The sequence below is a fragment of the Brassica napus genome, chromosome C9 (genome assembly GCF_020379485.1).
Source record: "Brassica napus cultivar Da-Ae chromosome C9, Da-Ae, whole genome shotgun sequence".
NCBI classification, from domain to species: Eukaryota; Viridiplantae; Streptophyta; class Magnoliopsida; order Brassicales; family Brassicaceae; genus Brassica; species Brassica napus.
In genome coordinates, this window is record NC_063452.1 from 19,303,043 (window position 1) to 19,319,065 (window position 16,023).

Consider the following 16,023-nt stretch of genomic DNA (forward strand, 5'->3'; position numbering starts at 1 on the left):
TTTTAAGGGTTTTTTGCAAAAGTGACTCAAAACTTGGAGTCAAACAGAAAACTAATCTTTTTTTTTTACTCTTTTTTTTTTTGAGATTTTAACCCCACACCTGCATTTTATCTACGAAAATGCCATTAACATTTTTTTTTTTTTTCGAAAATGGCTTCTTTACTGTCTCAACCTCATCTTCTTCAATTATTTACAATATTGCCACTGCAATGAATAGTGGCAACAACCTTGTACGAACTGTTTGGAGCTTTTAATGCCCTTTAATGCACGTAAATCTCTTTACAGTCTCTCTGTTTCAATTGTTATGAACTAAAAACAACATTTCTTTCACTTTCTCTCTATATTCATCCAAAAAACTCAAGCTTTTGATTCAAAATATGGGCTATGGTTGACAGAGCCATATTTCTTTCGTTTTGACTTACGGTTGCTTTCGTTTGAGGTTCTGGGTGGTTGGAGAAGACCCTGTGTGCAAACGAAGTCATCTCACCTAGTTTAAGGTACGAATTTGAATTTTTTTTCAAGATCTGTTCGCGTAGAAGACTTACTAGTAAGTCATCTGTATGTAGAAGACTTACTGATGAGTCTTCTGGTCAAACGGACGACTTAAATTAAGTCGTCCAGCTTTGTTTGTTAAAAAAAAACACTCCAGACGACTTATATATACGTCGTCTACGAGAAACGGGCTAGTTTTGCATTTGACCGAATCGTGTCAGATCTTTGACTATTTCTGGACGACTTATAATTCAGTCGTCTCTGGGAAAGTTAAAATTTCAATATTTTATGAAAACTTGACGACTTACGTGTAAGTCGTCCTAGGTTAGTTTTGTAATTGAAAAATAAAACTTCATAATTTAACTTTAACCAGACGACTTAATATAAAGTCGTCCCTCCAGAAGACTTAATTTAAAGTCGTCCGGGGAAAGCAAAGTCGTCCAGAATTTTTCCCAATTTTCTGGTCAAACCTTGCTTATCCCGGACGACCTTAAATTAAGTCGTTTAGCTGGACGACTTTCATCTAAGTCGTCTGGAGAAAGTTAAATTTCAAGTTTTATTTTTCAATTACAAAACTAACCTAGGACGACTTACACGTAAGTCGTCAAGTTTTCATAAAATATTGAAATTTTAACTTTCCCAGAGACGACTGAATTATAAGTCGTCCAGAAATAGTCAAAGATCTGACACGATTCGGTCAAATGCAAAACTAGCCCGTTTCTCGTAGACGACTTATATATAAGTCGTCTGAAGTTTTTTTTTTAACAAACAAAGCCGGACGACTTAGAATTAAGTCGTCCCTTTTAATTTTCAATTGCAAAAGTGACCTCTTTAGACGACTTACCTTTAAGTCTTCTGGACGACTTAATGCTAAGTCGTCTGCGGCAATGTTTATTGAACTTCTTCATTTTCTCTATGTTTACTAATGTGTTTTATTTTGAATATTTGCAGATGATTTTTCAGTTACATGCAGTGTATGGAGAATGGTTGTTGAGAGATTTCCGTTGGGATTTTGTGGTTGATGATCTCAAAGGAGCAAGATTGTTTTTATTGAATGAAGATTCAACACATGCTGAACTTGTTGCAATGGCTCAAGAAGATTATAACCTGGACATGAGAACAGTGAGTGTGGAGATTAGCTACTCATTACCAGCAGAAATGATGATGGCTCCAGGCAGTCTTCCCATTCATGTTACAAGTGATAGACAAGTTCGAAACTTGCTGGAGATACTCAAAACCCATAGAGTATGTCTTTGTGTATCAAGCCGCAGCAAGGTCGAAACGGTTTCAGAGAAAAGGGATATTGATGAAGCTGGTGAATGGGAAAAAGATGTTGGTGATAATGATGAAGCTGGTGAATGGGAAGAAGATGTTGGTGATGATGATGAAGCTGGTGAATGGGAAGAAGATGTTGGTGATGATGATGAAGCTGATGAATGTTTTGAAGATGTTGGTGATAATGAGTTTGTTGAAGATGAAAATCAAGATGGGGAGGAGGAAAATGGGGAGGAGGATGCTGATAATTCTATTGTTGGTGAAACGGATCAGAATGGTGGGGATTACAGTCTTTATGGAAAGGTTCCAGATGAGGACGAGGAAGATGATGATAATATTTGTTTTGAAGAAATCCAAAAGACATATGCTAAGACAAATGCTATTGAAGGAGGAAAATCGAATGGTACCAGTATCTATGTCAACCAGAGTTTTGTTAGCAAGGGTGCACTGCTTTCAGAGCTGCGGTTGGCAGCAGTGAGGGGTAAGTTTTCTTTCAGATTATACAAATCAACGAAAACTCTCGTTGTGGCAACATGTCCGGTTAGCTATTGTGGATGGAAGGTCAGAGCGAGTGTCAAACATGGGACAAACACGTTTTGGGTAACAAAGTATGTGGAAAAACATTTATGCTCAGCGGGAGACCGAATCGCTCAGCGGAGACACTGTACTCCGAAGTATGTAGGTAGTCTTTTCATTGATCGTGTTGGAATCATTGATGGGATAACTCCGCAGCATATCACTGATGCAATGAGGAACATGTTTGGCATGGCGCTTGATTACACCACTTCATACAGAGCACTGTTATATGCACAAAGATTGGTGAGAGGATCAGCAGAAGAAGGGTATTCGCGTCTGGCATCATATCTCGAGCAAATCTCCATTGCAAATCCTGATTCTATCACGGCGATAGAACTTGATTCTATGAAAAGATTTAAGTATCTATTTCTCTCTTTTGGAGCTTCTATCAAAGGTTTTAAGTATCAGAGAAGGGTCATTGTGGTGGATGGAACTCACCTAAGTGGAAAGTATGGAGGAACTATGTTAGTTGCAGCCGCACAAGATGGCAATTTTCAGATATTCCCATTGGCTTTTGGGATCGTGGATGAGGAAGATATACCTTCTTGGGAATGGTTTTTCACAAAATTGGCTAGTTGTATATCTCATGACAAGCCTCTGGTGATAGTCTCCGACCGGCACAAGGCCATTAAAAGTGCGTGTGATAAGGTGTTTCCTTGGGCAACCCGAGGAATATGTTATTATCACCTTCAAGATAACATTGTCAAAAAGTTTAAAGGGAAACATCTCATGTACTTGGTGAAAGGGGCTGCTTATGCTCACACGGTTTACGATTTTGACCGGTACATGGCTGAGATACGGAGTGCAAACCCGGAACTTGCAACGTATTTGGAGAAAGCCGACGTCAGGCTATGGTCAAGGGTTTATTGTAAGGGGAACAGGTTCAACATAAAAACAAGCAACATTGCTGAATCTATTAATTCCGCACTGAAGCGAGCAAGAGGATTTCCGATTACGTTCCTGCTGGAGTTCATAAGGCAGAAGTTAGGAAAATGGTATTGGAAAAGGAGACAAGATGCTTTGAGTCTCACAACTGAACATAGCGGGGGTGTTGAATACTTGCTTGCTGTTCGAGAAGAGATAGCGGGTACGATGACGGTCGAACCAATTGATGGATGGCATTTCTTTGTCAAAGGTGGCAAAATGGACTGTGTGGTTGATTTGGAACATGCAAAGTGTGATTGTGGTGTCTATGGAGTGGAGAAAATACCTTGCTCTCATGCTATAGCTGCTGGAATACATGCTGGTTTGCATATCTCCACACTTGTATGTCCACTGTACTCAAAGAATTATCTGTATGCAGGATACTCAGAGAATATATATCCTATCGTGTCACAACATATTGAGGAACGAGAATGCTTTCCTCCAGAACTAAAGCGTGGTCGGGGGAGACCGAAGAAATCAAGATGGCAATCTTGGTTGGAGCTATCTAGGATGAGAGGACACAAACCCAGGAAGAAACACAGGGCACGGAGATGCTCAAACTGCAAGGAAACTGGCCATACGAAACCACAATGTACACAACCAGTTGACTAGTTGTCCAGACGACCTAAATTTAAGTCGTCCAGTCTTGATTACCCGTCCAGACGACTAAATTTTTAGTCGTCCAGTGTATTTTATTTTTAGACGACCTTCTACTAAGTCGTCCAGTGTATTTTATTTTTAGACGACCTTCTACTATCCCTTCAAGTGTATTTTATTTTTAGACTACCTTCTACTATCCCTTCAAGTCGTCCAAACCTTCTAGACGACTTATTTGTAAGTCGTCCAGTTGGAAAACCTTCCAGACGACTTATTTCTTCCAGACAACTTATATATTTACAAATCTATACAAAGACAAGCTGAAATACAAATACTTCGCTCGTTAAAAAATCATGTTCAAATACAAAGACAAGTTCAAATACAAACACAAATCTAATCATACATGCCCACGAACTTATCACCATCCACATTTTCTTTCAGATGCTGATCAACAAGCTCCTTCCATATATCCACCGCCATATTATCCCTCATTTTCTTCGCGTTGCACCTAGCAAAGTCTTTAGGGTCAAAGGAGACCCCAAGAGCATGACATTCAATGTACTTTACAGCGTACACGCCACAATCACCATTGTTGGCCGTGGGTACACCTTTCAGCGGTCTCTCATATGTGTATGGCTCCAACCCGTATTTGACCCGTATTTCGTCGGTGGCTGCGCACTCAACAAGCAGATAAGGGACCATCTGGAGAAAAGGCTCCATTATCGCATCCCATGCGTCTGGTACACTAGATGAAGGTATGCTGTCCCAGACGACTATGTGCCTCTTAGGGATCGATATCCAAATAGCAACCCAATGCTTGTCGTCCAAGTTCACTGGCGCATAGATATCATCAATGTCCTCCCCCCACTTCTTGTTTGATTGGCAAAATGAAGGTATTGATCCGTCATAAAAATTCGACGCCCCACCAGGTAGAACTCTTCCTAAACCTTTGTGATCAGGTTCCGATGTTTTGAAGAGCTGATACTGCTCTCTCCAAGACTGGGAAAAGTTGTGATCCAGGAAGCACATTCGCTCGCTCCTGAAAGCTTGTGGGTTCTCCTGATACCTCTGCCTTAGCACATTAATCCAAGCATCTATATGCTGCATATTAAATATAACAAGTTAGAAGTTACCAGACGACTTAAATATAAGTCGTGTGCAGAAGACTTACGCAGTCTTCCAGCCATCCTCTGGCTGTCCGGAGGAAGTGGTACCACCTTGTTGGTGATGTACGTGGTTTGTCCTCGGTCTTAGTTAAATAATGACTGCAAACAAAAAAGCAATCAGTTTTGGACGACTAAATCAAGCTATTATGGGTAAAGCAATCACTTACGGATCAGTTTTCAACCAATCAGCGAGTTCCTTCAACTTATCTTTGTTTACTGGCGGAAATGGATTATAGGCTGCCACTTTATCTTTTTTTTTCTCTGCCGTATAAGGAGATCTCACAGTGGGAGCAGGTTTCTTCGCTCGTTTACTCTTTGCACGCTTGTCCAATACAACCAGGCTCGGTTCTGAAACTGGATCGCTTGGCTCGGTGGAAGCGAGGCTCGGTTGTTGATCGGTGGAAGCGAGGCTCGGTTGGTGATCGGTGGAAGTGACAGCAACAATCTCTTTGGAGGTGACACCATCTGCTTTATCCTCCGGCAAGATCTTATTTACCGAGTTCGCCTCGGTTGCTGTATCCTCCGGCAACCATCTCTGCAATAAAAGTTGCACACAAGTTAACCCTGGACGACTTAAATAAAAGTTGTCTGGACGACTAGTTGACCCTGGACGACTTAAAATTAAGTCTTCCGTGGTCAACTAGTCGTCCAGACAACTTACGTTTAAGTCGTCCAGGGTCAACTAGTCGTCCAGACAACTTTTACAGTCGTCTGGACAACTAGTTAACCCTGGATTTGATACTAACCTCTTTGATTTGAGGAGGCTGTTTCTTTTGAGGAGGAGGCTGTTTCTTTTGAGGAGGAGGAGGCTGCTGCTGTTTCTTTTGAGGAGGAGGAGGCTGCTGTTTGGTTTGATGAGGAGGAGGCTGGTTACTAACCACGGTTTCATTGGCATGAGGGGTAGCCTGTTTGTTTCTACCCCCGGTTTCTTTGGCAAGAGGGGTAGGCTGTTTATCTTGAGGGGTAGCCTGATTGGTTAGAGGTGGAGGGGTAGCCTGATTGGTGACACCAACCTTCTTCTCCACAGCTTCCAATCTATCGGACAACTTCCTAAACTCCCTCATGCACTTATTAAACCCTTTTTTCATGCAGTCAGCTACGCCCTTGAACATAATTTCCAACTCCTCTCTGGTCACCCCTCTAGCCTCTTCTCTAGCCTCTTCACTAGCCACTTTAGGAGCCTCTTTACGAGCTTTCTTCCGAGGTCTTGGATTGTCTTCCTCCTCCTCCTCCTCCTCCTCCTCCAACACAACCATCTCTTTGGCCTTCTTCGATGGAGTCACAACCTTAGGTTTTGTATTGACCTTAGTACCAGTGACTTCCCAGCAATCCATGGTCCACTTCCACGGTCTCCGCTCATACATGACTTTAATGATGTTCTCCGCGGGCAGGTCCTCAACCTCAGAGTCCCATTTTGGCCACATTTCACTAATGTCCTTCTCAACAAAGTTGATCACGCGGGTCTGCAGTAAATAGAAGAATCGAGTTAGATATTTGAAAAAAAATACTAAATAGACGACTTAATTATAAGTCGTCTACTAAGTCGTCCAGCTGGAAGACCTTCCAGACGACTTATAATAAGTCGTCTAATAAGTCGTCCAGATGGAAGACTTTCCAGACGACTTAATTAAGTCGTCCGATAAGTCGTCCAGCTGGGAAGACTTTCCAGACGACTTATTATAAGTCGTCCGATAAGTCGTCCAGCTGGACGACCTTCCAGACGACTTATAATAAGTCGTCTGCGCAGTCTTTTGGATTGAAGTAAATACCTGACTCAAGATAGCAGCTTTCATTGATCTGCGGCCTCTGCTGCCCTCGTAAGCCAGTATCGGTGGAGACGGACTGTCTGCTCTGGGACCACCAATACTAGCACCCAATTCCGGCATAGCTGTGTACGTCCAGACCTGAAGAACTTGTATAAACCCATCCACGGTGTAACAGCCAGCAATTTCTTTGTTCCACAAAGAGTCCATCAGCACCTTAAACGCGACTCTCCCCCATGGATAATTCTCAAACCGTTCTAAATCCATCACTAGCCTTGCCAGAGTAGATCGTGTAGCGGTTGAAAACTTTCTCCCTTCAATGAATCCAGTGAAGATGGAGAGGTACGCGAGCCGCTTGCGATCTTCCCTGGACCAATCCCCGCATCTCTTCAGTGCTGCTATTATCTGATCAGTAGTTGGCCCAGCTTCCAGATGAACTCCCAGCATCCCCCAGAAAGAAACCATCTCTGGGGTAACGTCACATTTTGGTGTCTCAAGGTCCTCGATGTACTCGCAGTTTAGACCAGTGAGGTTTTCAAACTCTAACAGTGAAAACCTCAAAGGTTCTGGACCAACGAGAGACCACATCTCATACTTCTTCTTAATGTCCAGCTTGAAACTGAGCATGTAGTGAACCAGCCTTGAAGCCCAACCAAATCCCTGCTCCTTGAACTTGATGAAAACTCCCAAACTCGACTCCTTGAGCTCTTCAAATTCGTCATCAGTAAGAGCTTTCCTAAGAGCAGTATGCAACTTGCTGTTATCCGTATGATACGAAATGCTATTGTGGGCTTCTGGCTCTTCCCCTGATGTGTATAACCTACGGGGGAGTTCTGGAATATCCATCCTTTTTGTCTGCAAAATAATCAAAGACAACAATATAAGTCCAGACGACTTAGTAGACGACTTAATTATAAGTCGTCTGGAAAGTCGTCCAAGTCGTCTGGAAAGTCTTCCAAATGGACGACTTATATTTAAGTCATCTACTAAGTCGTCCAGTTGGAAGACTTTCCAGACGACTTAAATTACTTACAAGTCTTCCAGTCGCAGAAGGAGTTGGAGTACTCGTCATTGCGGTTATAGATCTGAAAAAATAAACGTGAAACGGTGAGAATGAGTAAATTGATAGAGACAACGTTTTATGTTCATCTTTTCCTCGAGATTGATGACTTAGCGGCGTTAGGGTTTACAGAGAAACGGCGCTAAGGTTTACAGAGAAGAAGCGGCGGCGCTAGGGTTTAGAAGAAGCGGCGGCGCTAGTGTTTAGAGGAAGCGGCGGTGAGAACGTTGGTGACCACGGTGGCGAGGGCGACGGTTTGTTCGGAAATAGTGGAAGCGGCGGCGCTAGGGTTTAGAGGAATCGGCGGCGCTAGGGTTTAGAGGAATCGGCGGCGCTAGGGTTAGAAGAAGCTGCGGCGACAACGGTGAGAATGAAGTGAGATAGATAGCCGACGTTGAGAACGATGGTTTGTTCGGAAATCGTGGGAATTCGAAATCGCCTTTGAGAGAGAACTGTTAGGGTTTCTGAATTTCGCGAAAAATGAAACAAAAAAAATAAAAATCACCTTATATATTGGGTAAATAATCCGGTTAGCTTTAAAAGTACATTGGTAAACTTTAAGGTTTGGTCCGGTTTAGACGACTTATTCTGGCTGATAATGTACAACAGACGACTTAATATTTAGTCGTCTGTTTTCAGACGACAAAATATTAAGTCGTCCTAGACCCTAAAATGAACCCCTAAACTAAAATGACTAGATTAACTAACTAACCACGTTATAAAATCAAATTATACTTAAATAGTGTTTACTATACACAGAAATGAACACGCATAAGTAATTTTAAAAATTTTCAAAAACGGTTTTAATGCTTTCCAAAATCTAACCCTAAGAACACATACAATACTACAACATATGTTGATGAAACATAAACTAAAGAATATCATGACTCACTACTTTCACTCATCTATGCTGAAAACAATTGAAATTTGTTATATCTTAATTTATACCTCCTAAGACATATGTTAATTACATAATTCCCATTTTTCACTTATCAAAATATTTTTTACAAAATTTTTAAATTATGTTTAAGATTAACTGTCCAGACGACTTTCAGTTAAGTCGTCTGGACGACTTATTTTCAAGTCGTCTAAACAGACGACTTGCGAGGGGTAGAAACGTAAAAAAAATTCCGTTTTTTTGTTTGGTCACAAGGGGATAGTTGTAATTTCAATAGCCTTTTAGGTTATTTTTGCCTTTGACCCAAGTTGGGGTATTGTTTTGGGTTTGACTCCAAGTTTTGAGTCACATTTGACAATTCTCCCTCTTTTTAAATATTAGACTGATTCGGAGCTTAGTCTAGTATAGCCTTTTGTTGAAAAAAGACTGATTCGAAGAAGAAAGTATCAAACTGAGTGCAAAATGGCAATTAAAAATGCAAAACGTTGCAGAAGTATCAAAAGTTAGCAACATATGGAAAACTATCCATGCGACTAATCTCAAATTTTGATACAAAATAAAACTTTGAGTTAACATTTGAATTATGCGCGTTTTACTCGAAACTGATCTATCTGCTAGTTCAGTAGTTTAATTTCAGTTTCGTATCTGACATGTTTTTGACCTATATCTCTTATTTTCGGCCTCTGTTAGGTTTAACTTTTCTTTTAATCAGAACTAGACCCTGCAGCGCGGATATAAATTTTCAGTTTTTAATTATTTATTTTATTAAATGAAGTATTTGTAATATTCGTTTATATTATATTCATTAAGTAAATATTTTTTTTTTGCATCTTAAACTATCTATTTTTTTTTACGAATGTGTGATATCATATAAAAAATATAAAAAAATGAGTACAGAGTTAATTAGATAATTTTAAAAACAGAATTTTTTCTTTCGTGTGCGGTATCATATAAATAATGATCCGCTCAGTTAACAAAAATCATGATTATTTTATGTGTAATTTTTTTATTTTGACCATTTCCTTAAAACTATATTAAATTTTACATATTTTAATTAGAATATTTTTAATATCTTTACCTTTTTATTTGAAATGCAACTCAATATTTTTTTAACAATTATAACAAAATATTTAAAAAATATTTTTAGAATTTGTTTGAAAAATATGAAAATTACATTTTAAATTAAAATTATCCTAAAATATGATAAGTTTTGACGTAAACGAAAACTCAAATTATGTCAAAAATAATGATATTCAATGATAATAACAATTTTAATTGATTATTTTTTAAAAAATACATTTACAAAAATATTGTTTGAAAGAAAATTCATTTATCTTTCAAATATAAAATGAAAATATTATAATTAAATAATAAAAAATATAAATAAAAACCATAAATTTAACAAATGACAACTGAGTTATATTATGCTAAAATTTTCTTTCTAACAATTTATCAAATGACAAATGAGTTATGAGCAAATAATACCATATAATTTTTAAAAACATAGTCATTCTTAAATATTTTTTGAATAAATAATTATTTTTAAATTTAATCAACTGAAAATAATATTTGTACAATTGTGTGAGTCAAATTCTAGTTTTATTGATGCATGTTATATATTAGTGCTGCATGTTTTAGGTAACATTTTAATGATGTACGTTTTTAAAAATCTCTATTATTAAAATTATGCATGTAAGGATAACTCATGAGTTTTTTTGGTTGATTAAATGACATTATGTCCAAATTTATTAATTAAGGATATTTCATTAAGGTAACTGAAAAAGACAAACAATAAAATATAAAGTTTAAATTCATTTAAGCATATTTCATTAATGTAACTGAAAACACAAGTAATAAATTAGACAGTTTTATTCGTTTTAGGATATTTCATAAATGCAACTGAAAAAGACAAGCAAAAAAAAAGGAGTTTAATTAATGAAGTAAAAACATTTTCAAATGGGTACTTCTTTTTTAATAATATAGATGAATGGCTTTGGAAATTTAAAGAAATGAATATGTACTTTTGGAGAAGATTTATGAACTCATATTTTGATTTCTAGTTCCCCTATTCATTATCTTTGTATTTCTTCTGCCATGTATGAATAATTCATCAGTTAGGTTTAGGATTTCAAAACAATCTATGAATTGTTGATTGTGATTTGTTAGAATATATGTTTTCTCATCTAGGTTTTTCTTAATATTTTAATTCTGTTGATTACCTAATTTTTTTTTGGTCTAATCACCTAATTTTTTTACTATAACCTTATTAACTTTATTAAATTTTAAGTGAAATAAAGCATATATAAATTACTGAGGCATAATGGCCTCTGATTTTCTTCTATTTTAGAAAAAAGTATTCTGTTCTGCGTTATTTATCTCTGTTGATGGTCTGTGTTTAGGCCCTTTTGGAGCCTTACTTTCTCTCCTCTCTCGAGATCGAGAATTCGAGATGTATTCTTTACTATAATGAAGTTACAAAGCGTTAAAAAAATAATTTACTGTAATTAATTATCGACACAAAATTTTATAAAATATTTTGAATAAATTACATTTGTTGTTTTTATCAACATGAGATAATTAAAATAATATAGAAAATATATTTTTAACAAAATATATAATAAATAAACTCCAAATTTTATTTTTTAATCATAAAAATAAAAATAATTTTAATTTGATAAAATATACTATTAGTTTTATTTATATCCGCGCATACATCCATCTTTTAAATGTCTTTTATCCATTTTGCTTCGCATGGTAAATTTTACACTTGTCATTTTACTTAAACTTCAGCTTTTTCATTGTAATGTTAGTTTTTTTTGTATGAATGTTAAGAAATTTTCACACTTGATATTTTATTTGAATCAGCTTTTTTTTATGTTAGTTCAAGTACCGGTTTACTTTTAAGCACATAAAAACACGTATCAAAAGCAGCATCAATCTTTGAATTCCCATCTCAATATCGAAAGCTATGTGCTCATACCATCCCACTACTCTTAAGTAATCAGGAAACAGACTAAGCTAATATCAGTTGAAGTAATAAGAATGTAAACATTTTGTTGTATTATGAAAAACGTAAAGGCATTTACCGGAACAAAAATCAAGAATCAGTCGACCTTGCATTTATAAACGCATGCTGTTATGGTCAGCACAACTCCAATGATCAGTCCAACTAACGCCATTACCAAGACTGTCCCCCAACATAAAAAAAACATCAGTACTCTTCAACATTCTTTGAACCGGTCCGAACCAACCGACTAACATTAGTAATAGGGAAGAGTAACATACCAGTAATGATGAAGTAGACGAGAACTGCCAATCTGTATCTGGTTATTCCTTGCAACTCAGCTTCAAGGGTGCAATGCCGTTGGGACTTTCCCTTTGTCGTTGGATCTGTCGAGGACTTTGAGCCTCGTGGTTGGAGTTCGGATAGTGAGACATTTGTGCTTAGTGCTGTGAGTCCATTAACATCTCTGATCTCGAGCCTTACGGTTGCCGGATTTGCATCCCAATCTATCGATATCGCTCCAAAATTTTGTTGCCCTGCCAGTAATTTTTAAGATATCATCACCAAAAAGAGCATCATTGCTGCTCTGATAGATTACAGAACTGAGAATACCAAATCTATGAGAACGCTACACTTGTTCAAATTCATTAAAACCAGAGACAATCAACAAAAAGAGATGTAAAACCCTAAGCATCCACAGTTTATGAGGAGAAAAAAACAATCATAAGTGGTGAGTATATACCGTAAGTGCATGATTTACATCTGCAGTTATCATTGGTAACTCTCATCGTGTTTGGTGTATACCAAAAGAGAAGCCTAACGACGAAACGCAAGGGACGAGGGAAAACTTTTTCAACAGACTGCACAAGACCACTGGAGGTGACATCATATAAAGGGTAACCAACAGCACAATCGTATCTCGTGATCTCTCCGAAATGAACATCTCCACTGATGAATATCACTCCATTTCTCTTGGTATCTTGTATGAGTTGAAAAAGACGTTTCCTTTCCTTTGGAAAACGGCCCCACGATTCCATATAAAAGAGTGGTCCAGTGGTAGCCGAAAGATTTGATATGACCTACACAAGTCAAGATATCATTTAACTGGTTTTGGATTACAGAAAACAAGCTTGCAGGATACCTGAACAGAAGAAGCTATGATAGTAATCTCGCTGTGAGGACCTCTTAACTCTTCTTCGAGCCATCCCCACTGAGTATCACCCAAGATACTCCCGTCACTTCGCAAAGGGTCTCTATGATATCTAGTATCTAACACTATAACCTGAAGATACATAATAATATCACACTCCATTCAAAAACAAGAAACCATATGTGAAGTGTTCTTTTTTTAACCTTGACTCTCTTGTTAGATGGACCAAACGTATAAGAAGCATAAACTCCAGCTTGCCTTCTCCTTGGGCTATCAAGAGGCTCATCCAAGAAATCAAGCATGAGTCTCTGGTTAATGACTTTACGATCAAACTCTTTGCCAGCGTCGTTCAAGCCGTAGTCATGGTCATCCCAAGTGCCGATAACTCTAGCTTTTCTAAGGAGGCGAGAGTAGCCAGGGTTAGCCTTGGCCTTGGCGTATCTCACCTTCATTTCCGCCTCTGAGGAAGGCACGAACCTGGGAGAGTTCCTCCACGGCCCAATGGTTCTCTCTTTCCCAAACAATCTGTTAGGTTTTCTGATGTCTCCGTAGATGTTATCACCCAGCCAAATGAACACTTGTGGATCGAACTTGTTTATCGCTTCCCAAATCGGCTGTGTTTTAAACAACACACACATCGGAATCAAATAACAGATTCAAGAAACAGCGAAATCCAACGGAGGGTGGATTGGATATACCTGTGGAGCGCTTTGATTAGCGCATGATCCGAAAGCGATACGAGTGATCGGAGAATCTTCTGCTGTCGCCGTACAGAGCAACGAAAAGCACCAGACGGAGAGAAGCATGTAATGGAGATTGGAAGGAACCCTAGAAGAAGCAGCCATGGATGGATGGAAAGAAGGAAGCAGTCTCTCTCTCTCTCTCCTTCGCCTTTTGCAGTTTACCGTTGGGATTTGTGAACCTGTCACTGTTGCGTTTCCTCACAGCGCTCTCTAGCTTCTTCTCGCGGCTTATTTCTCGGATGATTTTTTTTTTTTTACCGTCTTTTTGATTCTGAATTTTTCTTTTCTTCCCCAGTGATTGTGAATCTATTAACTACCTTTCCAAAAGTGAAAGTTCCATGACACGTGCTTCAGCTAATTATATTTTGAGATGCACTTGCTTACCTAATTTTTTTGTTATTGATTTTTAAATTATGTTAATATCTTTATTCAATTTAGATTTATTGCAAATATCATTCGACTTTGAATTGAGTCATGAGCGAGTTTTTATTTATTTATATGTACCCTAAGCCAAGATCCGTGCATTGAGCACAATGATAATTATACATACAAATTGTTTTTATATATATTTATTTTATGTTTATTTACTATTACGAATAATAAATATACTAAACTATTGAAGAGCGAGTAAATTATGTATTTAATTAAACTCGACTCGACAAATAATTCAAAGTAAATGAATCTAAACAATCATTTTATTTATTTATATGATATATAATTAAATTTGATATTAACATAGATATATAATATATTTTAATATGAATATTTAATTGAAGCTTCCTAGTCCTATTCATATAATTTTATTAGCATTTATATATTTGTTGTAACAAAAAAATTTAAACTATTAATCACAAAATTTTCATTGTGAGATTTGTAATAACTCTAGTAATTTATAATCATTTTAAAAAATTCAATGCAAATTTCAAAATTAAAATATTCATGTCTCAATACATTTTCAATGTAAATTATGAAATTAACGTATTTAATGGACGGTATAGATGAGAAATAATATGTTCTAACTATTATTTTTAGTTTTTTAATATTTTCAGAGATTTAGTTTTTTCTGTTAAATTTTTGAATTGATATTAAATATTTATATTGAGATGTCAAATATATTCATCGCTTGAGTATGTAAATATTAGTTTTAAACAAAAATTGTAAAGATTTATCCATTAATATATAATTTTAATTTGATAAAACAATAATTTTAAAAATCATTTTAATTTTTTGTAAATAATTAAAAAAAATTATTTATTTTTACAAGATAATATATATTCATTAAATAAATTTTAGTTTTGTTTTAACATTTTTCTAATGTTCAATCTGCGCTTAGTACAAATTTTGTTTCCGTATTTATATTTATATAATATTTATATGATCTGTGACATAACTTTAAAATAGACCTGTTATTTTAGAAAATATGGCTCTCGGAATTTAATCTTCACAAAATGTGTTATATTATATCTAAATGATTTTTTATCTTAATCACTCAATACTTATTTATAATTATTTGATTTCGTTAATTTTCGTAACAGTTGTAACTTATTTTTTTACTGTCTAATTTTCCTAATTTTCGTTATTCATAACTTTACTACCGTCTACGGTGCAGCGCGGTCTGTAAAGCTTATTTTTTATTTGCACCGTAGTAGTAGTAACAAAAATATTTACATATATTTATGTATCTATATATTTTGTTATTACCGCAATGATTTCGCATGTTTCCATTTAGACCCTAAAATAAATATCAATATAGTTACGAGATCATCTTTAGTCAAACTTAAAAAAAACATATGTATATACAAGGACAAATATAATTTTTGATTGTAGCAGCTCCATCATTAAAAGTTATAATAGTCTCTAAAAGAAAACATATATTAATATTACAATGATTAATTTATATTTTATTAATATTACAATGATTATTTATATTTTAATTTCTTAAACTCTGTTAAATACGGAGTGAATGACCGCAATGATTTCGCATGTTTCCATTTAGACCCTAAAATAAATATCAATATAGTTACGAGATAATCTTTAGTCAAACTTAAAAAAAAAGAAAAAAACATATGTATATACAAGGACAAATATAATTTTTGATTGTAGCAGCTCCATCATTAAAAGTTATAATAGTCTCTAAAAGAAAAAATATATTATTATTACAATGATTAATTTATATTTTATTAATATTACAATGATTAATTTATACTTTAATTTCTTAAACTCTGTTAAATACGGAGTGAATGACATGCCTATTGATGTTCGTAACAGATTTTTAATAGTTCTAACGTAAAAAAAAATATTTATTCTCTCTTATAATTTTATTAGTTTATTAACGGTGAAAACTCCATTTAGAACTCATCGTTGGAGTTGCTCTT

The 16,023-nt window shown here is 36.0% G+C and overlaps 1 protein-coding gene across 1 annotated transcript; it reads right to left on the reverse strand.

The window, feature by feature from the left end:
• Positions 1-11,668: 11,668 nt before the first annotated feature.
• On the reverse strand, positions 11,669-13,919 carry LOC106431605 (alkaline phosphatase D). Its single transcript, XM_013872401.3, has 6 exons — positions 13,604-13,919; positions 13,109-13,519; positions 12,897-13,037; positions 12,498-12,834; positions 12,037-12,291; positions 11,669-11,938 (listed from the first exon to the last, which is right to left on the reverse strand). The coding sequence occupies exons 1-6, from the start codon at positions 13,748-13,750 to the stop codon at positions 11,856-11,858; spliced, it is 1,374 nt and encodes a 457-aa protein (XP_013727855.2). The 5' UTR covers positions 13,751-13,919; the 3' UTR covers positions 11,669-11,855.
• Positions 13,920-16,023: the final 2,104 nt, after the last annotated feature.